General features: G+C 48.8%; 1 protein-coding gene and 1 long non-coding RNA gene across 3 annotated transcripts; one reads left to right on the top strand and one right to left on the bottom strand.

Moving 5' to 3' along the window:
* Nucleotides 1–128: 128 nt before the first annotated feature.
* LOC120612781 (uncharacterized) lies at nt 129–12,991 on the bottom strand. Of its 2 annotated transcripts, none has more exons than XR_005655532.1 (3): nt 12,124–12,991; nt 4,851–5,052; nt 129–2,522 (listed from the first exon to the last, which is right to left on the bottom strand). It is a non-coding gene; the product is annotated as an uncharacterized LOC120612781 (long non-coding RNA). The 2 variants fall into 2 exon arrangements; XR_005655533.1 differs by having other exon boundaries at nt 130–2,522; nt 12,243–12,988.
* A 1,994-nt stretch (nt 12,992–14,985) lies between these two features.
* On the top strand, nt 14,986–19,837 carry ZFP36L1 (ZFP36 like 1 zinc finger CCCH-type). Its single transcript, XM_039875338.1, has 2 exons — nt 14,986–15,475; nt 17,903–19,837. Exons 1-2 carry the CDS (start codon nt 15,419–15,421, stop codon nt 18,860–18,862), a joined length of 1,017 nt encoding a protein of 338 aa, XP_039731272.1. The 5' UTR covers nt 14,986–15,418; the 3' UTR covers nt 18,863–19,837.
* Nucleotides 19,838–20,455: the final 618 nt, after the last annotated feature.

The following is a 20,455-nucleotide window of genomic DNA, read 5'->3' as shown; positions in this document are numbered from 1 at the left end:
AATGCAAAGTGGACACCAGTCTCTCTGAATGTCTTTTTCCCCAGTCCTGAGGGGACTACTCTTGGTCTTCAGCATGCGTGGGGAGGGGGTTTGACATGCCCGCCTGACCCGTCCTTCCCGCTCGCCAGCCCTCCCTGGCTCCTGGAAGATCTCCCCACACAGCCTCTTTTCTTATCCAAGAAACGCATGTCCTTAGAAAGTAAAGATCGTGTTGTAAGAATCAATAAGACAAGAATTCCTGAGTTGAAATTCTTTCAGCTTTTATGAACTTAAAACATTTTCGTATGAAAAAGTCCAGACATATACAGAAGGAGGCAGGGTAGTAAGATGAAGCCTCATATACCCATCACCAACATCATCGAATCCTGGCCACGCTTGTTCATTTATATCACCATCTGCCTTCCTAACTCCCACATAATTTTGAAGTAAATCCTATATAGCAGATTATATCATTATCAGTATAGCAGTAGGTATCCCTTAAAAGAACAGACTCATTAAGCGTAGCCTCACGGTCCTTATTATACCTAAAAAATTAACAACGCCCCTTAAATATTACCAAGATGTAGTCTGTGTTCACATTTCCAAAACATTTTTAAAAGTCTTTGCCTTTCTACGTGGGGTGGGAGTGGGGGCCGGGGAACAGCCTTAAAATAAGAATTTCTCAGCATTTGGTCATGTCCTTACAATCTAGCTTCTAAAAGGACAGATTTCTGAATTTGGGCAGAAATGCCTGGTTATTAATTAAGCCTTGGAGGCTGACGGGCTTGCCCCTTTGTGGCTCTCCCCAAGGCAGAAGCCGTGCACATAGTGGGTGCTGGGTTAGTGTGCGCTGAGTTTCATGGCAGGCTGGACACAAGCAAGGGTGGGGCCGCAGCCTCGTTGAGCTAATGCGGGAGGACTGTTCGGGCAGCCCCTGTGTCCTCCCACCCACGCGGACGCCCGGCTGTGCGTGGCTGGCCTTGGCTTTCTGCGCAGGACTCCACCCGCCAGCTGCCTGGGCCTCCTCTGGGACCCTCTTCTCGCTCTTGCTCAGGATACTTGACTGTGTTCCAGTGACTCCGTGGAACCCTACTTGGTGGGGCCTCTGGCCTTCTTCTTGGTCTTGCCAATTCGCTGTTTAACATACAGCAGCAGTTGACTGGGGGTGCTTTTAGGGAGGGGGCAGCTCGCATGTGGCAAGCGCTTTGCTCCTCTGTCCCCACAGCAGCCCCAGGAGGTCAGTATTGCTGTCTCTGCCATTTCACAGCAGAGGAGACTAAGGGAGGGCAGGTAAGTCCCTTGCTTGCTAGGAAGTGGCAGTGCCAGGATTTGAATATGGTCAGCCTGAATCGGGTGCTCTTCATTGCAACATATTGGTTCCTAAATGTTAAGACTCGTTTAGCAAACTGCTAGGCAACTTGGCCAAGGACCAGGCACTTACTCTTTTGAGGACAAATCTTGACAAGTTGGGATCTGCAGTTACCATGCACTTTTCCCTGCAATGTTCACATCTTCCAGAACAGATATAGCGTGACTTATTATTATCCACACCCTTATTAGCAGATTAGCTCAGTTGAATGGAATAAATTTTAGGTCATTCAGCCTCTAATTTCCTGGTTTGTCTTTTTTCATGGTTAAATAATAGTTTGAGTCATAGATGACATTACCATAACAGAGTTGAAGGTTAGCAGGGCTGGGAAGGAACTGGGTTGAGTATCCAAGGCCATAACCTAGAAATGATCCCTTCTGTACATTTTGTCATCTCTCTCAGTTTTCAGTTTTTGACAGGAGAATAATGTGACTTATAGAATGTAAAGAATCAAGGTCAAGTACTTAAGAATTCTTAGAGGGAGAAAGGCTGGCACTGGCACCATCTTCTTTGTCCTAGTCAATCAGAGTTCAGCCTGTGTGGCTTCTCCTTGGCTCAACTTTGGAGGTGCAATTTTGGATGTCTTGGTGAGGCAAGACACCAAACCAAAGCAAACACAGAGAAGAGAGGCATCGGCAGACTCACAGGAGAGAGGCAACAGAAGGCTGAAAGAGTCCAAACACGCAAAGGGAGCAGAACCAGCGTCTAGGTGCTCATGGTGTTTATGGACACACAGTCCATATGAACTTCAAGAAACTGTTTGCCAAACATGGCAATGGGAAAGCTGTGGCTATCTTTAGGTCTCCTGGCGAACGCCTGGGAATTAATTTAAATTACTTAAGTCGTTTCCAAAAGTGGCATTTGCTGGGACACCTCTGGCTTTGTATAGAGTTGGGGAAGCCAGTCTCCCATGAACCCCAACTGTTCCAGAATGGTGTGTCTCTGGGTTGGTTTAGCTCTGGTCCACAGAGCTGGTGGCTGGATAAGCGCCTCCCTGGATGATGCAAAGCTGATTACCAGGGCTCCATCACACCTAACGCTTCTCCTGTCTGCCACAGGGCATCTCCTGCTCAGATTCCCCAGTGAGCCCTCCAGAGGGCACCATGATGGAAGCCACCAAACTGGGGTGAACTGGAATGGTTTTCGGCCTCGCCCAGGAAGATGAGCCCTCACTCTGCAAAAGACCAACAGTGGAGGTTAAGTTGGGAGAATTGTAGGAAAATCAAAGGCAAGATGGCAAGTGTTCTTTTCTAGGACTGTCCTTGCTCAGTGTTTGGAAGAGTCTGAAATCCACAAAAAGCAGGGAGACTGAGAACATTAATAAGTGGGGTTGGTTGAGGGCCAGAGCAGTTGTTTTAAATTCATTGCTGCCTCCTTTTCCCTCCTGGGTCTCTATTTTTATTTTTTTTTCTGGTGTTGTTTGCTTTCACATTCTTCTCTCTTTGCAGAATATTTATAACCGCCCCCTTCTTCTTTTTTCATTTTCAATTCCCCTCCTCACCCTACTCTGCCTTCTTAGCATAATTTTTCTTTTCTTTTGGTCTTCCTTGTTTTACATCTGGATTCCCCGATGGTTTATTTTATCCATTTCCTGATTTTCACTCCTCTCCCATTTCTTACAGCCTCCCCTCCCTAACCGCCCTCCCCCCCACCACCACTTTTTCTTCAGCTTCAGTTCTTTTTCCCCTAAAGATTTCCTTGGGCCACACAGGCTTTTATTCTTGTTCATCTGTTTAAGCAGTGCTGGCAAGAAGGAGGCCACAGCCGGCAGGCAGAACCACGGTGGCAGAAGAGGACCTGGGCATCTGAAGATTCTCCCTCAGCCCCAGTGTCCTTGGAAGAGGAGCTTCTTTCTGGAGAGGGGGCTGGGGACAGTGCTGCTCTCCCCCTGCGAGGGTTGACATCATCTGCCAGGCCCAGGCTGAGATTCTAGGGCAGATGGTGTTTCCTCCATGGTGTGTGGGCCTGGGCCGCATTGCTCAGGCAGGCCATGGAATCCGCACTTCTCTGTGTGGACTGCTGGGGGATTCACCAGGTTCTTCCCTGAAAGGCTGGGACTCAGGGGAGGTGCACCTACTGTATCACTTGCAAAGCTCTGTGCTGTGGGTGGGAGACTTGCAGCATAGGGTCTGCCTCACTCTCTGGCCGAAGTTGGCCTGGGCATCTGGGGAGACAGAGGCAGTTTTCCAGCAGAAGATCCTTCCAATACCCCCATCCCTAGCCAGCGGGCGTTTTCAGGCTGCAGGGTGAATGCAAGAAGAAGCTGATAATTGGAGGGAAGTATCATAAAGGCTCTAGGCCACTGGAAAGCAACACAAACCCCACCTGTGAGTCTTGAGGGTCAGCCCTGGTACTGATAGAAGCAGGTGGCACTTCTTGATGGGCGTGGTGGCAGAGAAATCCTAGAAGTTGCAGCCGCACCCCTCCTTGTCTGGAGCGGTAGGAGGGGTGTGAGGAGCATCCAGGCTCTGCTCCCCAGCTGTCTGAGGGCAAATCGACTGGAGTCCATCTGGCTGTCGCCCCTCGGCCCAGGCTTGCTTCCCACCCTGGGGTGTCAATGCCATTGGGTGCTGGCTGAGTCCTTAGCAGGCCCAGCTGAGGGATGGATGCGTCAGTGCTCTGCCTGGGTCACACCCGGAGCTGAGTTGCATCCTGGGGCCCAAGAACACCCAGTGGATGCTCATTGGGCTGCACTGTCTTTTCCTAGGTCCTGTGGTGATGGTGGCCATATGCTTCTCTGAAAGTGCCACCAAGGGTCCCCTTACCTTCTCCACACCTTGTTCTTTTGCCAGGCCCCATCCATCCCTTCTGCTCCTCATCAATGCACAATGTTCTCTGCCACTTTCGAAAAGTGCTATTGATTATATAGAAGCTTGAGAGAAATATTTGCTTATATTTTATACTCTGCTTATAATTTGCTTATGTTTTCCAAGCCTTCTATCCTAGTGTCCAACTCTTAGAATCCAGCATTCTTTAAGACCCTAGAACCATATGATCCAGGAACCCCCAGGCCCTTATCACTAGGCCTTGTGGGTTTGGTTTATCTCTGGTTCAAGGGCTGTCCTAGGCAGGAAGACTGGTTAGGGGACTGACTGGTGATGAATTTTCTTCTAAGATCCCTCAACTTTGCCAGGAGGCTGGGGGCAAGGATCTGGCCTCTTTGATCTAGGAATCTGGGTGGAGATTAGGATCCCAACAGCCTCTTGCCCTTCCCACCTGAGCCCAAAGTGCAGGCTCCTTCAGTCTGGCATCTCAGCACCGCCTTGTTCCTGCCACCTCCCTCTGCCTTCCCTCTTCCCACGCACCCACGTTGTATAAATATTTACACCCCCGGGCTGGCAGGAATCTTTCTCCAGCTGCTTTCCCTGGTCTCTGGGAGAGCTTGTTCTCTCACTGAACAGCTGCAGCAGATCTGGTTGCCTTGGTCAGACAAGGGCAGGCCCTGGTTTGGGGGCCTGCGGTCCCCTGCGGGTGGAGGGTGCAGTTGGCAGGAGAAATTCACCTCTAAAGAAGTCACAGGGCTGTGGCAAAGATCCATCCTCTCTCCTCTGCCGGCTGCCTAAGTGGCGACCCTCCAAGAGCTGTCTGATCCCTGCTTTAGCTGGGGAGGTGGGTCCTGCTTCTTCAGGGTGGGGTCTGCTCTACTCTGGGCTGGGTTTTGCTAGAGAAGGCTGGAGGATCATTCCAAAGCAAACTGGCTGGTGCTAGGACAAAAGAGGAACTTAGTTTACTTGCGAGCGTCGTACAGTTTATATGTGCTATACCCTTGTTCACGCTGAAGCAGACCCCGCAGTTCAGATCTGGCAAGAACCCTCTAGGGAATCTTCATACTGGGCCTCTTGCAAACTCCTGCCCAAGACATTGTCCTTCCCACCAGCCCCTGAGCAGTCTTTCCACTTTGGGGCTGGGGAATGAAGAGGTCAGATGCTGCTTTTCCTTGTTTTCTTTGGTGACCCAGGAAGCCGGAGTTTGCCAGGGAAGCGAACTAGCATTTGCTGGGCTCCCGTGGGCTGGGCACTGCATGAGGTACTTCCCCATATTCTCATGTGATGACTTAAGTCTTAAGCTCGGCAGATTTTTGAACTTCCTCGTGTGTCTCCTCTTTCTGCCCTCACACAGAAGCCACAAAGCAGCGAGCTCCCAGACACAGAGCCCATCTCTCTCCCGTCCTTTCAGGCTCAGCAGGTACCTTCTAGAGCCAGCCGGTCAGTGGACGCTGTTCTTACCTACCCACAGTGGGTGCAGTTCGCCTGCTGCCACCTCCCCTCCTGTGTCTCAGTTTCCCCCATATCTGTGGGAGGTAATTTACTTTTTCTCCACAAAGCATTCCAAATTCAGCACGAGAACGGCTTTTTAAAAAACAAGGTGGTAGTTTCATTTAACTCCTTTTTCTACGTATGGAACAGGGGCAGGATGTTCAGGTATCGGGCACTAAGAAGAATGTGTGTTCAGTGCTTTGGGGAGGCTGAGCAGAGGGAACACAGGGATAAAGGGCCTTGATTACATATACGACAACTCCCAAAATTCAAGTAGAGGAGCCGCTGGGCGTGCGGGTGTAGGATTGGGGACGGGGTTCTGATGGGGTCCGGGGACAGAGGCTCTAGTCTCCCAATACTCACACTTGTGCCAGAAAGAAAACAAATTCAATATCCCTCCCACTCCAGACCCCCTCCCGGAATGAGAGAAAATCTGATGTCAAAGGTGCCTGGGTGAGACTGCAGAGTGAGGCCTGGCCCCATGCTTGGTATTCAGTGGGTAAAGGGCCATCTGAAGGTGAGGCAGGGCTGGAGTGGGCTGCCTGCCAGGGAAGATGCAGGGAGAAAGATGGGAAACCACAGCTCAGGCAGTGCAGCTGCGAGATATTCCTGCTGCCTGCCTCCCCACCCCCAAAAGGTAAAACAAAACCCAAATAAAAGTCTGACCTGGCAGATATTAATACCCCAGAGCCAGGGCTGGTGTGCAAGCCGCCAGACCCTCTCCCCCTTCTGTTTCTATAAGCGGCTGAAATAAATTTAGCGAAACAACCCCACCCGTCTGAGGGCCTAAGATTTCAGAGCAGTGGGACTCTTTACCCTGAAAGCCCCTGTTTTTCAGAGCTGAGAGCTTTTTGTTTAAATTCCCTTTGGGAATGGAATGCTCTCAATCTAAAATAATTATTTTACAGCAGTCATTTATTCCTCACAGATAAATGCTTTGACACAGTATGGCTTGCCAGAAAGCTGATCTACAGATGCTCTACAGCTTAAAATTGTCAACTCCATGGGGCCAATGCCTGTTTGGATCCATTAGAGTATTTATTGTGATTATCTTTTGCGAAGTCTATGCATGTTCAGCTAAGTCCCTCTGTTGTCTGTCATAAAGAAGAGTGGTTATAGTTGGCTAAGTTGCCACAGTAGAGAAATACTTATTGAGAGCCTACTGTGTGCTAGGCCTGTGCCAGGCACGGGGGGTTGAGTTGAGAGCAGAGACAGACTGCTCTCATGTAGCATACATCCTGGTGAGAAGGGAGATGTCAAAAAGTTAAAAGATTACAAAAAACCTGGTGATTAACATCATACTTAATAGTGAAAGACCGAATACTTTCTTCTAAGGTTGCAATCAAGATGAGGGTATTAACTCTCATCATGCGTATTCAACATCGTATTGGAAGTCCTAAACAGGGCAATAAGGCAAGAAAAAGAAATAAAATGCATAAAACTGGAAAGCAAGATATTTAACTATTCTTATTCATATATGATTGTCTATGTTGAAAAACAAAACACATGCACACACAAAACAAAACTAAGGAACCTACCAAAAAACTTCCTGATGACTAAAGTGACTTTGTAAGATCATAGGATAAAAAGTCAATACACAAAAATCAACTGTATTACTATAACGTGTAAGAAATTGGGAACTAAAATTTAAAAAATTTACAAGTTACCCCCAAAAGGGAAATAGTAGGTACATATCTAATGAAACAGATATTGTATCTATATGCTAAAATCTATAAAACACTGATTAAAGAAATCAAAGAAGACCTAAATAGACATACCACATTCATGGATTAGAAGATTCGACATAGTAAAGATGCCAACTCTAGAGAATTGATCTATAGACTTAATGCAATTCCAATAAAAATTTAGTAGGCGTTTTTGTAGCTACAGATAAGCTGATTCTGAAATTTATATAAGAAGGCAATGGAACGAGAATAGTAAAACAATTTTGAAAGTTAAGAATAAAGTTGGAGGAATTATGTCACCTGATTTTAAGATTTACTATAAAGCTACAATAATCAAGACAGTGAGGTACTGGTAAGGGAATGAACACACAGATCAATGGAACAAAATAAAGAGACCCATACCAATATGGCTAACTGATTTTTGGATAGGTGCAAAAGCAATTCAATGAAAAAAATGATAGTTTTTTTTTTTTTTTAAACAGACAGTGCTGGGATTGGGCATCCATAGGAAAAAAAATGAACTTCAACCTAAATTTCACATTTTATATAAAAACTAACTCCAAATGGATCATAGATCTAAGTATAAAATATAAAACTATTAAACTTGCAGAAAAAATAGAAAATCTTAATCATCTAGGGGTAGGCAAAGAGTCCTTGGAAGTGACATCGAAAGCATGATGCACAGAAGATAAAACTGATAAATTAGACTTCATCAAAATTAAGAACTTTTACTCTATGAACATACTTTGTTGAGAGAATAAAAAGATCAGATAGACTAGAGAAAATATTTGCAAATCACATATTCGACAAAAGAACTGCATCCAGAATATATAAAGAACTTAATATTCAACAGTAAGAAAACAACGATTAAAAAATAGGCAGAAGGTGTGAACAGACATTTCACCAAAGAACATACGAGTGGCAAATAAACACATGAAAAAATGTTCAATATTATGACCCATTAGGAAAACGCAAACTAAAACCACAAGGAGATACCACCACACACTTATTAGAATGAGTAAAATAAAAAATACTGACAATTATCAGTGCAGGTAAGGATGCAGAGCAACTGGAAACTCTGAGATAATGCTGTTGGAGATGCAAGATGGTGTATCCGCTCTTGACTATGATCTGGCAGCTTTCTATAAACTTCATCATATTCTTACCATATGACCCAGCAATTCCACCCCCAGTTATTTACCCTAGAGAAATAAGAACTTCTGTTCACACAGAAATCTGTACATGAATGTTTATTGCAGCTCTATCACAATGGCCCCAAACTGGAAATCCAACAAGTGAATGGATAAAAAACTAGTTGTATACCCATACAGTGGAATATCATTCTTTAGTTAAAAGCAATGAATTATTGATACATTCAATAACATGACTAAATCTCAAAGGCATTATGCTGTGAAATCATACAGACTGTATGATTCCATTTATACGGCATTCTGGAAAAGACAAAATTCGAGTATAGAAAACAGATCAGTGGTGGCCCAAATAAGAGATGGGGGAGGGTGTGACTACAAGAGGATAGGATAAGGAAGGTTTTTGGGGGTGATGGGACTGTTCTGTTTCCTGATCGTGGTAGCGGTTACATGAATCTATTCAAATGTTAAAATTCAGGGAACTGTATACCAAATAAAGGTCAATTCTACTGTATGTTAAATTAAAAAGTGAAAAATGGTTAAGGAATGAATGCATACTCACAAACTGACATAACTACTGTGAAGGAAATGAATATTCCATGAAGACATAAGACAGAAGGCAAACATCTTGCTTTGATGGGGGGAGGCGAGCACCAAGAATGGTTGAGGAAGTGATGCTAGAGCTGGGTTCTAAAGAATGATTTAGAATTTATTTGGGCCAAAGGAAGGTCAATTCAGATAGCAGAAATAGCATGTGGCAAGGCCCTGGGGCAGGAGGAAGGATGGTTCATTTTCACCTGAAACTGACTAGAGCACAGGGAGTGCCCTGGGGGGGTGGGAGAGGTAGTGGTGGGGAGTGTAGAGGGTCTGAAAGTCAAGGCTGGAGCAGAGAAAGAGAGTCAAATTATGCTGCACTAAGAGTTTGGTTTTTATTCTAAGAGGGATGGGTAGCTAAGGTATTTTCACAATTGTTAACACAAGATCAGATCTAGGTTTTGAAAAAGATCACTTGGACTTCCATATGGAGAAAGGTTTGAGGGAGGGTGGGGATGGAGCCCAAGTAAGTATGCAGGAAACTTGGAGTTGGAAAGAGCTCCTAAAATAGGGTTTCTCGGTCTTGGTAATACTGACTTTTGGGCCAGATAATGTTTTGTTGTGGGGGTTGTCCTGTGCATTGCAGGATGTTTAGCAACCTCCCTGGTCTCTGCCTTCTAGATGCCAGTAGCATCGACCTTTTCCTCTCCAGTTGTGACAACCAAAAACATCTCTAGACATTGTCAAATATTAACTGGGGGGTGGGGGTGCAAAATTGCCCCTGGTTGAGAAGCAATGCTCTAAAATAACTAAATACATTGTTTCTGGCTTAATAGAATCATCTGGGGAGCTTAGAAATACAAATGCTGGGTCTCACCCTAGACCAACTGAAGCAGAATCTTTAGAGGCAAGTGGGACATCTACATAGTTTTAAAAGCTCTTCAAGTGATTCTGCTCACAGTGATGTTTGACCACCACCTGTCTAGTTCAACACTCTCCATCTACATACAGATCAGAACACTGAAGCCCAGAGTAGAGAATGACTCGCTGAACCTGAGGCAGAGTAGCTCTAGAACCCAAGATTTTTGATTCCTAGACCAGTGCTTGTCCATTAGACCATATTGCCTCTTTAACAGCTGCACAAAACACGGCCACAAAATATAGGCAAACTGGAAAACCAGCCTCCCTGAGTTACCAGCTCCAGTCTTCTGAACATTTCAGTGTTAAGGCTGCCATTCGCATTCCTGCACAGTCCAAGCCCTCCCTTATTGCCACTCCTGGAACCTGTCTGCCTGTTCCTTTTTCTATTCCTGCTGCTGGATTTAGGGTGACCAAAGCATCTTAACGGGTTCAACAGCAAGGGTTCAGTGATTTACTGTGTACCAACTCAAGACCTACTTATGAGGCCCAGGTAATAGAGAAGCACTTGCCTTCAAGGAGTGTATAGTCTAGTGGGAAGTAAACAGATACTTTCATAAACCACAGTTAGCATGCTAGAGTGCTGCAGGCTTCAATGGCACCATCATGAGGCTTTTTGTCTGCTCAGGAACCTGCCTGAAGCCCCAGCAGAAGGAACCTCTTGAACAAAGCTCCAAGGAGGGGTATCAACAACTGCTAGCAGTTTGGATTGGCTGGAGGGAAGATAGCTATCTGAGCTAAGCACTGGCTGGAAAGAGCTTCTTTTACCGTTCTGATCATCCCAGAGGCTAAGTGACCTGTTCCAGGTTGTGCAACTTGTGGCCAGTTGGCAGAGTTGGGCTACTCATCAAAGTCTAGGTGACTCAAAACTCATGGGCTATCCTGTCTCTAGACAGGTCCAGGCAAGGAAGGAGGAGGTGCAGCTGTGGGCCAGCTTGGGAACTTAACTGAATTGTGGAACATCTCTGTAGGGAAAGTGTTAAAACAATTGACCTAAGAATGAGAGTTTAGATGTCCCATTTCAGGCTGAGCAAAAGGCAATGAGAACCCCTGCCATACACATACACCAGGGCCATGTTAGCCTGGGGTTGGATTTTCTCAGTATTCCTAGCAGAAGGGGACTGACTCCCTGAACTCCAGAGGTTCCTCACACTGCTGCATTTATAGAAGACCCTCAAATGCCCTCTCTTGAGGCCTTTATATGGTTTGAGGTGGGGTGGGGAGGATGTTGGTAGTCAAGTAATGCCCTCTGAGCACTCTGAGGGGCTTGAGAACTTTGATAGAAGAGTCTGGCTTTTACTATCAACAGGGGCCCAGTGATCTAGTGTTCGGAAATACTTGTAACAATAATCAGGTGTTTCTCAGCTGGGCAGCAGGTTCCCATAACCTCATCCTGACTCACCTTACTCATCCCAGGTTCCTGGCCTGTGCCCTCTCCCCTTTCCAGGCCTCAAGGCCTGTCTTGTCCAGGGCTGGGGGGCGGGGACCAGAAAATGATATAGATCAAAGTTATCAGTTGACCATTTCATGGACATATATACTGAAGAATCTTTTTGCAAAATGAATACCGCCCAGAATTGTTGTGGTATAATGAGGCCCCAAGAACGGTTTAGTTAACATACAAAGGCCAGGCATATAACAGATTTCAGGTAGGCATATAATTGGGCAATTTTAGGCCTATTTTATCTCTATTTTTGAGATGAGTAAACTGAGGCTTTGGTCAGTGTCTTGAAAGTCACAAGGCCAAGATTTGGATCCAGAACAGCCCAACTTCAAAATCCTGGACCACAGATTCTCAAACTTCAGTGTTTAAGTCACTAGCAGGAAATTTACTAAAATGCAGATTCCTGGCCCCATCCCAGGACGTCTGATTCAACAGGCCTGGGTCAAAGCTGAGGAATCTGCATTCCACAAGCACTATAGGTAAATCTAAACCAGGTACCTTTCCAGCAGCACTTGGCCCTCCCTCTCCTCTCTAATCCAGGGACTTTGCAGCTGTCCCAAGATCTCAGGTAGCAGAGGTTGGGGGAAAGACCGAGCCCAATCCAAAGAATTTGAAGGATTTTGCAAATAACCTGAAGCCGGGGAGGAAGTGTAACAGGGCTTCTACGATGGCAGGTCCTATGCTACAACTAGGGCCAGGAGGGGACTCTGGGGAGGGGGTGCCTTGGGAGAGCGCTGGTTACAAGGCCCAGCGGTATAGGGGTCAGCGGCTCAGCCACTCACACTCTCACCTGCCGCGAGGAGTGCCCAGGGTCCAGATTGGTCAATTAATATATCCGTCGCGGTCCCCAAATTCCGAGGACTTTCACTTTCTCACTTTCACAAAACCTAATATCCCCAAGCCAAATACCTGGCTAGGCCCTCCTCGCAAGGAGACCCGTTCCAAATGAGAGCGAGGAGGGCCTGGAAGTCCTCCGGCTCAGGCCCGTCACCTCCCAGTCGGAAGCAGCAGTGCAGGTGAGGGGCGGCCTCTCAGGCCACGGCGCGGGTGAGGGACGGGAGAGCGGACTGCAAAGCGAAGGAGAGGGGGAGGGCTGCGCATGCCTCCCGTCGGGCTTCCTGCCCGGGTCGTGGCTCGCTGCCGTTCCCGTCACCATCGGGCACCTGCCGAGCACGTCTGGGCGGGGCTCTGGCCCTCAGACTCCCACCTCTCCTCGGCCTGGTTGGACGCTGCTCTCCGGCCGGCGGCGGCGTGGACACCGGGTCAGCGAAGGGTTAAGAAGGCTCGCTCTCCCCCTCGGCTCACTCACCCTTGGAAAGTCCCCGAAATGACGTTTCAACCCGACAATTAAAAAAAGAGTTTAATTATAGAGACAGGCCCTGGGAGCTGGAACAAACTCGGTCGGTCGGCGGGGCCGGTAAACAACTCCGGAGCGAGCGGGCCAGGCTGGCCGCCGCCCCGCGGAGCCGGCGCCCACGGAGGAGGGGGAGGGGAGCGCCCTCCGGGAGTTGGAAAAGCGGAGGAAATTCGAGGAATCTCTTTGGGGGGAAAAAGAAAACACAACTTTTTAGTTAGCCCGGGGCGCCGAGGCCTCGTGATGGTGCTCTGGCTGGTCGCGCAGCCGCGGGTAAAGGCGTCGCCCTCCCCCCCCCGCCCCCCGCAAGAGAGGGGGGACAACAGCGGTGGGCCGGCCCTGCCTGCAGGCCCCGCGTCCCCTTCCCCCTCGCTTCTCCACCCCTCCCTACCCCCAACAGAGCTTCGCGAACCCTCCCGAGTTGGACCAATGGGCCCTTTTTGGGGGGTGGGGGAATAAAAAACAGAAATAGCTTCACATGAGGACGCAGACTAACCTTGTGGTTTTAACGCGCACCCTACTCTGTCCTGAAATCTGGAACTCATTACCTCATCACCAAGAAACTGCACGAAACCGCCCCCCCTTCCAACCCCTTCTTGGAGTTTGGGAAAGGAGCGAGCAAACATCCCTTTAAGAAAGAAACCTACATTTGATTGATTTAAATTAAGGTGGATGGAAGTTATTTCCCTTTCGGGCGCTTGCCAGATATCAAGAAAAGCTGCAAAATGGGAGCAGGGGGAGGGAAGCAACAGGCGGCCGGATCCAGCAAAAGATAAAGCAAGGGGCAGCAGCCGGGTTAAAAATGGGGGCCATCAATTTAAGTCAAGACAAATAAAAGCAGACCGGGCTGGGGATCACGTAGATTTGTGGTTGCAGCAAAAGTTGTGTTTCGCAAAGTTGAAAAACAGCCGGTTCCTAAAACAGTTGTAATTTGGAAGGTGTCCCTAGGTTTGCTGGGAGGTTGACGAACAAATAAAAAATGCAGTATAATGTGTGCGTGCGTGTGTGTGTGTGTGTGTGTGTGTGTGTGTGTGTACGTGTGTGGTAGTGGTGGTGAGAGTGCGACTCGAGCGCTCTGCTCGGCCCGCCCCGTCCTTTCCAAAGAAACGTGCTCATAATGGGGTGACCTAATTACATCGCAATGGAACCCGCTCTTAGCCACTCAGTGCACCAGGTTTCATAACAGACCTGGCGGCCTTGAGTGCTGGGAAGAAACGTGCGCGGGCCGAGGAGGTGGTGGGGCACGCGGGGGAATAGGAAAGAAACGCAGCCCTGCGGTTTCCGCCTGGGTCCTCACTTAAGTACCTAGGCAAGGCGCGGGGGGCAGGCGGGGGACACGTTAACAACTTATTTGGGTGGGTGGAAGGACATCCGAACCTAACAATAAGTAAATACATATTTTACAGTTTTTAAAGGAGTAAATCTATTGGGGGCCTTTCGGTTTCGAGGATCCCATACCCCTCCCCCTATCCCGCCCAAACAGAGCAGCGTGACAAGCCATATGTTCCGTTCCTGTGGGGGCGGGGGAGGAACAACAATAAGTTGAAAGTGTCGCCTCCCCCATCTCTTTAATTTCATTCTTGCCAAAGTAACTTTTTTATTGTTCAAGCGTCTAGGCATGTATTTGTGTTTGTGTATGTTTCAGTGCGGCCCAGTTCTGAGCGGGCGCGGAAAGTTGTGCTGCTGGGTGGTTTTTTATTTTGGGGGAGTGGGGAAGGAAGGAGTGTTCATGAAAGATTCAGATTTTCTTTACAAAAAGTTTGAAGATTAGATGCGTGAAATAAATACAACTCCCAGACCTGCTAAAGTAAACAATTCGCCTGGGCGGTGTTCGTGCCCCCAACCCTGAGTGCCGGCTGCAAAGCGAGCGAGTGAGCGCGTGCGGCGCGCTAAATCTTACTGCACCCCCCGCCAGGCCAGGCCCTCCTAGGGGGAAAAGTCCCAACCGCTGCCCCCCCCTTGAAAAAAACGTAAAATCTTAGACATGAAGGCTTTGTACGTCCCGAATTGCCAATCCCCTCGTCCAGCTGGGTTAGGGGAGTGGAGCCTAGTGAGGAAGAGAACTCGGGAAAAAAGTTGTGCGGGGCCTTTGGAGAAGTTTCAGGAAAGATCTCAAGATGGAAACCACAGCGAGGCACAAGACGGGCTTCTGCTCCCACTTGCAAAAAGAGAAAGTCGCGCTCACCTTCCTGCCCGACAGAAAACAACAACACAACAAGAACCCCAAAGAGTGGAATGACTGATGTCACAGAGCCGGGCTCACAGGCTGACAAAGGGGAACGCGCCCCTCCCCCTCTGCGCCGCGCGCAGCCCCAGAATAGGGCGCCGGGTAGCAAAGCGAGCGGACTCGAAACTTTTCCTCTTTAAGAAAAAAAAGTTGTGCGCGGCTCGGAGTGGGTTTTTTTTTTCCTCGCCTTCTTTCCTCGTCTCCCCTCCCCCTTCTTCCTTTTGAAAGTTTTTTTCCCCCGAGTTTGACCGCATGGCTGATTCAACTTCAGTGTCAATCAACTTTTTTTTCCTCCTCTTCCTCATTTAAATAAGTTTAAAGCTCCTCCTCCCCCAGATTAACTTTATAAACTGGGCTTCGCGCGCCGCAGCCCGAGAGAGTCAGAAAGGCTAGGGGCGCAGGCGTGTGGGATTCCAGACGCGAGAGCCGGAGGCTGCGCCTTCCCCGCACCGGGACCTTCGCGACACACCAGATCCTCGTCCCTGCCCCGTACGAGCACCCACGATGACCACCACCCTCGTGTCTGCCACCATCTTCGACTTGAGCGAAGTTTTATGCAAGGTAAAGTGAGGGCGAAGCGTTTGCTTTTCGCTTTTTTTTCTTTTTTGCTTAAAAAAGAGAACCCTCAAAAGTTTAGGTCTGGGAAAATGGGAGGAAGGGTGGGAAAGGCAAGATGGTTCTTTCCCCCCCATATCCTACCTCCTCTCTCCCGTTTGAAGGAATTTAGCTCTCTCCTCCCCACCCTTTGAGTTTCAACAGTTCCTGGCGGGGATTACATGGGAATCTGGAGACTAGAGTTTTGGGGGGCGACGTTTGCGTGGCGGGGCTGCCCAGGGGACGCGGGGCATTGGGCTGGATTGGGGCAATTTTTCGATGATCTTTCGTTTCCAACGTGCTGCTTGAGCCCGGTTTCGCTGGTCTACTCTGTTTCCCCGTGTGTGCTCTGGGTCTCCCCGCCGCAGGAGGGCTTCGAGTCATTAGCCACATTGCCCGCCTATGGGGTTGGGAGGGGGCTCCTTTGGGGAGGTGATCTCTGGACGACGTTTTGCTGGGAGATTTTCGCCTGTTTTGAAGGGGCTGGGAATCTGCGAGCCAAAGGCCAAGAGTTGTGATTAAAAGGGATGTTGCAAAACGAGTTTGCAGTGGGGCTTCAGTTCGCCCTAGTTCGGCCAGGCTTCCTCTTGGGATAGGCGGTTGTGCTGCAGACTTTGGGGTGAGAGTGGGACTCGGGTTAACCCAGTTGTGTTTGGGGGACCACGGCTTGTGGCTGTGGTGGGTGAAGGGACATGATAACAAAGTGCCGGTCTGAAGTCAAGGGTCTTCGCGAGGAAGGAGTTAATGGGGTTGGGGGGCGATGAGGGCGGGCGAGGCTCCTTAAGCTGTGTAACTTGCCAGCCAGTGTGAGAAAACGCAAGTTTTAAACCCGAAATGTTCCAGCAGGGTGGTTTAAGTGTACAAAGCAAAAAAAACTGGACCTTAATTTTTCCAAAGCCCCTTCTTCCAGTTTTCTTTCCAAAGAAAGAGGGAAGCTGCTAGGCTACTTTTAATTGCTAAAGTGTTTTACCTTCTTTTAAACACGTCGGGTCATGTTGCTCTTTTTTCCCAGCTTGCTTCTCCGGTCGGCGCAGCTGCCAGGGCCCCAGGGCTGCAGGGTTGGGGTGCAGGGACGCCGAGGAGCTGAAGAGAAACATGTAAAAAGTTGGAATCTCAGCCTCCTTCCCTCCCTGCACTCCCTCAAACTCCAGTTGTCTTGGCGGCTGGGGCTGCCTGAATTCTCCCGCACTTCTTCCTTTTCCCCCCGGGCTCTCACTCTTTGATCTATTTTTTTTTCTCTCGCCCCCTCGCCCCTCAGGACTTTTTAAATGAACCTCATTGTTAGGAACCGGCTCTCTACTTGGTTCCTGTAATCCGCCCCGTGGGGTGGTTGCAGTTACAGATTCCCGATCACCCGCAGCTGATCCTAAGGGACCAACTTTAGAATTTGCACAATGACACCCACATGGGCTGGGAGCCAACTCCCAGTCATGTCCCCTTACACCCCCCCCAGCACCCTCTCCAAATCTTGGGTACACTTTGGGCAGGTGACCAGGCTTCCATTGGAACAGAAACCTTCCTGTGGTCATGCCCCCCACCCTCCAAATCCACTGTGGGGGTGGGGGTGGGATTTGGTGCTTTCCTTTTCCTCCCCACCTGCAGCCCTGCGTTAAAGATTAAACACTGGTGCTCTTATTCCAGCCTGCTCATGGAGCCAGAAGACTAATTGCAAAGGCATCTTCCCAGTGGAGGGAGGTGGGGTGGGCAAGGAATAGTGGGGAGAGCATTGTGGAAGGCACTCCTTCCGGGAGCACAGGGGCAGTGAGTTTTAGTTTCAGGAATCCCTCTTCCCTCCTAATACCAGACGGGATTTCTCCTCCCCCCAGCAAGATAAAGCAAAGGCAGTCTGGAAACCTGTTGCCAAAGGAAGAGAACTCTTCTGAAGGAGGAAATTGAGAGTCTTAGGCCAGGTGGTGGTGGGGTCAATTAAGCAGTGACTGATTAAAAGGGGACAGAACTCATAGTCTCCTGAGGTGTACCTGTTTTTGTTAGGGGGAGGGGCAATCTAGAGAGATCTGAGTGATGTGAGATATTTTGAGTTCAGGAATCTATTTCGAAGGTATAGAAGTTGGATTTTATGGATAAAAGTGTTAGCTTCAGGGACAGGATATGGGGGTGCATTCCAGGGGACTGCGTGAGGTAGGGTGTGTGCATAAAACAATTACACAGAAGTGTGTGTGTGTGTGTTTTAATGCATGGGGCCAAAGTAAACCCAGGTGGCTGGTCTGGAAGAAGGGGGAAGGGAGGCTTGCCAAGGCAGAGGTGGGGACGGTTCCTTGCAGAGAGATTGGACATTTCTGATTGTGGAGGGGGCTGCCCTTAATGGTTACCCTCCTTGGGCCTGGTGGATGGTCTTCGTCACTAACCATCCTCTCTCCCCTCTCTTTCTTCCAGGGTAACAAGATGCTCAACTACAATACTCCCAGTGCAGGGGGCTGCCTGCTGGACAGGAAGGCAGTGGGCACCCCTACCGGTGGGGGCTTCCCCCGGAGGCACTCTGTCACCCTGCCCAGCTCCAAGTTCCACCAGAACCAGCTCCTCAGCAGCCTCAAGGGTGAGCCAGCCCCAGCTCTGAGCTCTCGGGATAGTCGCTTCCGAGACCGCTCTTTCTCAGAAGGGGGCGATCGGCTGCTGCCCACCCAGAAGCAGCCGGGGAGCGGTCAGGTCAACTCCAGCCGCTACAAGACGGAGCTGTGCCGCCCCTTCGAGGAGAATGGTGCCTGTAAGTACGGGGACAAGTGCCAGTTCGCCCACGGCATCCACGAGCTCCGAAGCCTGACCCGCCACCCCAAGTACAAGACGGAGCTGTGCCGCACCTTCCACACCATCGGCTTTTGCCCATACGGGCCTCGCTGCCACTTCATCCACAACGCTGAGGAGCGCCGTGCCCTCGCCGGGGCCCGGGACCTCTCCGCTGATCGTCCCCGCCTCCAGCATAGCTTTAGCTTTGCTGGGTTTCCTAGTGCCGCTGCCACCGCCGCTGCCACGGGGCTGCTGGACAGCCCCACGTCCATCACCCCACCCCCCATCCTGAGCGCTGATGACCTCTTGGGCTCACCCACCCTGCCCGATGGCACCAATAACCCCTTTGCCTTCTCCAGCCAGGAGCTGGCGAGCCTCTTTGCCCCTAGCATGGGGCTGCCTGGAGGTGGCTCTCCGACCACCTTCCTCTTCCGGCCCATGTCCGAGTCCCCTCACATGTTTGACTCTCCCCCCAGCCCTCAGGATTCTCTCTCGGACCAGGAGGGCTACCTGAGCAGCTCCAGCAGCAGCCACAGTGGCTCAGACTCCCCCACCTTGGACAACTCAAGACGCCTGCCCATTTTCAGCAGACTTTCCATCTCAGATGACTAAACCAGGGTAGGGAGGGACCCCCTGCCCACTCCAGCCCCCCCACCCCATACCCACATCCCCTACCCTCACCTCCCTACCCTACCACCCCTACATTAACAAGATTAAGCTCAACCCCTGTCCTCCAGAACCTTGGAATGCCCCTCCCTCTTCCCCCTTTTTAACCCCTTACCATGAGGACAAGTCAATTTGTCAGTAGCTTCTTCTGGCTTGAAACCCTCTCCCCTTGATTTTATAGCCCACTTACCATGCATAACAGACAAGTCCCATATTTGTCAGTAGATGCCTTTTTTTTCTGGCTTAAGCCTTAAGTGCCAAATCACAAAAGAAAAAAGCAGTAACAGTTTACAGAAGCAACTTAGTGCCTTGTAATCTAACTTTGTCACTGTGACTACATTACCTCTTCAGCGCCAGAGGGCACCCGTGGGCCTCCCGGAGCCTCTGCCCATGGGGAGGGGGGAGGGGGAGGGGACCCAGGACCAGCAGCTCCCTCCACTGGCGATGCAACTGCACCTTCCCTTACTTCGGTCTCCCACACACTTCCTTCTCCCCTCTCCCCAGTATACACCCCCCTACACCCTCTTGGGAGACTTGTTGCCAGACTTGGGTTTTTGGGGAAACGTATCTTGACATTCAAAACCTTTTTCTTCCCGAGCTGAACCTCTGTTGACTGATCTTGCCTGGGTTGGTGTAGGTCTACAGGAAGGAAGACTGAAAAAGTGGATGAAGATTGTGACATAAGTGGGACTTTGTGATTTCTTTTTTTTCTTTTTTTTTTTTTTAAGTGGGGAGGAAGGGGAAGCTAGATGGACTATGAGAGACTTGATTTTGGTGCTAAAGTTCCCCAGTTCATATGTGACATCTTTCAAAAAAATAACAACAAAAAAAAGAGAAAAGCTAAAAAAAAAAAACATGTAAGGGGTGAGAGTTAATGGTATTCATTCCACATACAATATCTGTGTAAAACGATTTCCCGTAGAAGTAGCTTTAATGGTTTTTGCTCTAGAATACCGTAGGTCTATCCTTAGAGCACTCACGCCATGCTTTTTTCCCTGGGTTTTAAACTTCATATAACTTTCAGAAATTGGAGAGCAAAAATTTTGCTTGTCACTGCACATCAATATAAAAAAGCTTATTTAACTTATCAAAACGTATTTATTGCCAAACTATGCTTTTTTTTTGTTAATTTTGTTCATATTTATCGGGATGACAAATCCATAGAATATATTCTTTTATGTTAAATTATGATCTTCATATTAATCTTAAAATTTTGTGACGTGTCTTTCCTTTTTTTCCACAGTTTTAATATATTATTCTTCAACGACATTTTTGTAACTTTACACTTTTTTGGTTATTTTATTTTAAAAAAATGAAAAATTAATTTAAAAAAATGCAAAAAACTGTTGGATTATTTATTTTAGAAATTTCCCCCCTTTGTGTTGGACTGCAAATTGAGTTTCTTTCTCTTTAGGCCTTTCACAACTAGGACTGAGAATGTATGTAGAAGTTCTGTGACAGTACAGAAGGAAAACAACTTTCCATGTATAGCTTCTAAAAAGGAAAAAAAAACCCTTTGACTTCCGCGTGCCCATCTCA

The sequence above is a fragment of the Pteropus medius genome, unplaced genomic scaffold (assembly GCF_902729225.1).
Source record: "Pteropus medius unplaced genomic scaffold, Ma_sr-lr_union100, whole genome shotgun sequence".
NCBI classification, from domain to species: Eukaryota; Metazoa; Chordata; class Mammalia; order Chiroptera; family Pteropodidae; genus Pteropus; species Pteropus medius.
Note: the sequence above shows the minus strand (reverse complement) of the source record. Positions and strands in the feature narration are given on the sequence as shown.

What these genes read in the sequence shown, in the direction of transcription:
- ZFP36L1 (XM_039875338.1), top strand. Translation starts at nt 15,419, where the DNA reads ATGACCACCACCCTCGTGTCTGCCACCATCTTCGACTTGAGCGAAGTT. An exon ending in TGAGCGAAGTTTTATGCAAG is followed by an intron (nt 15,476 to 17,902) that starts GTAAAGTGAGGG and finishes TCTTTCTTCCAG; the next exon opens with GGTAACAAGATGCTCAACTA.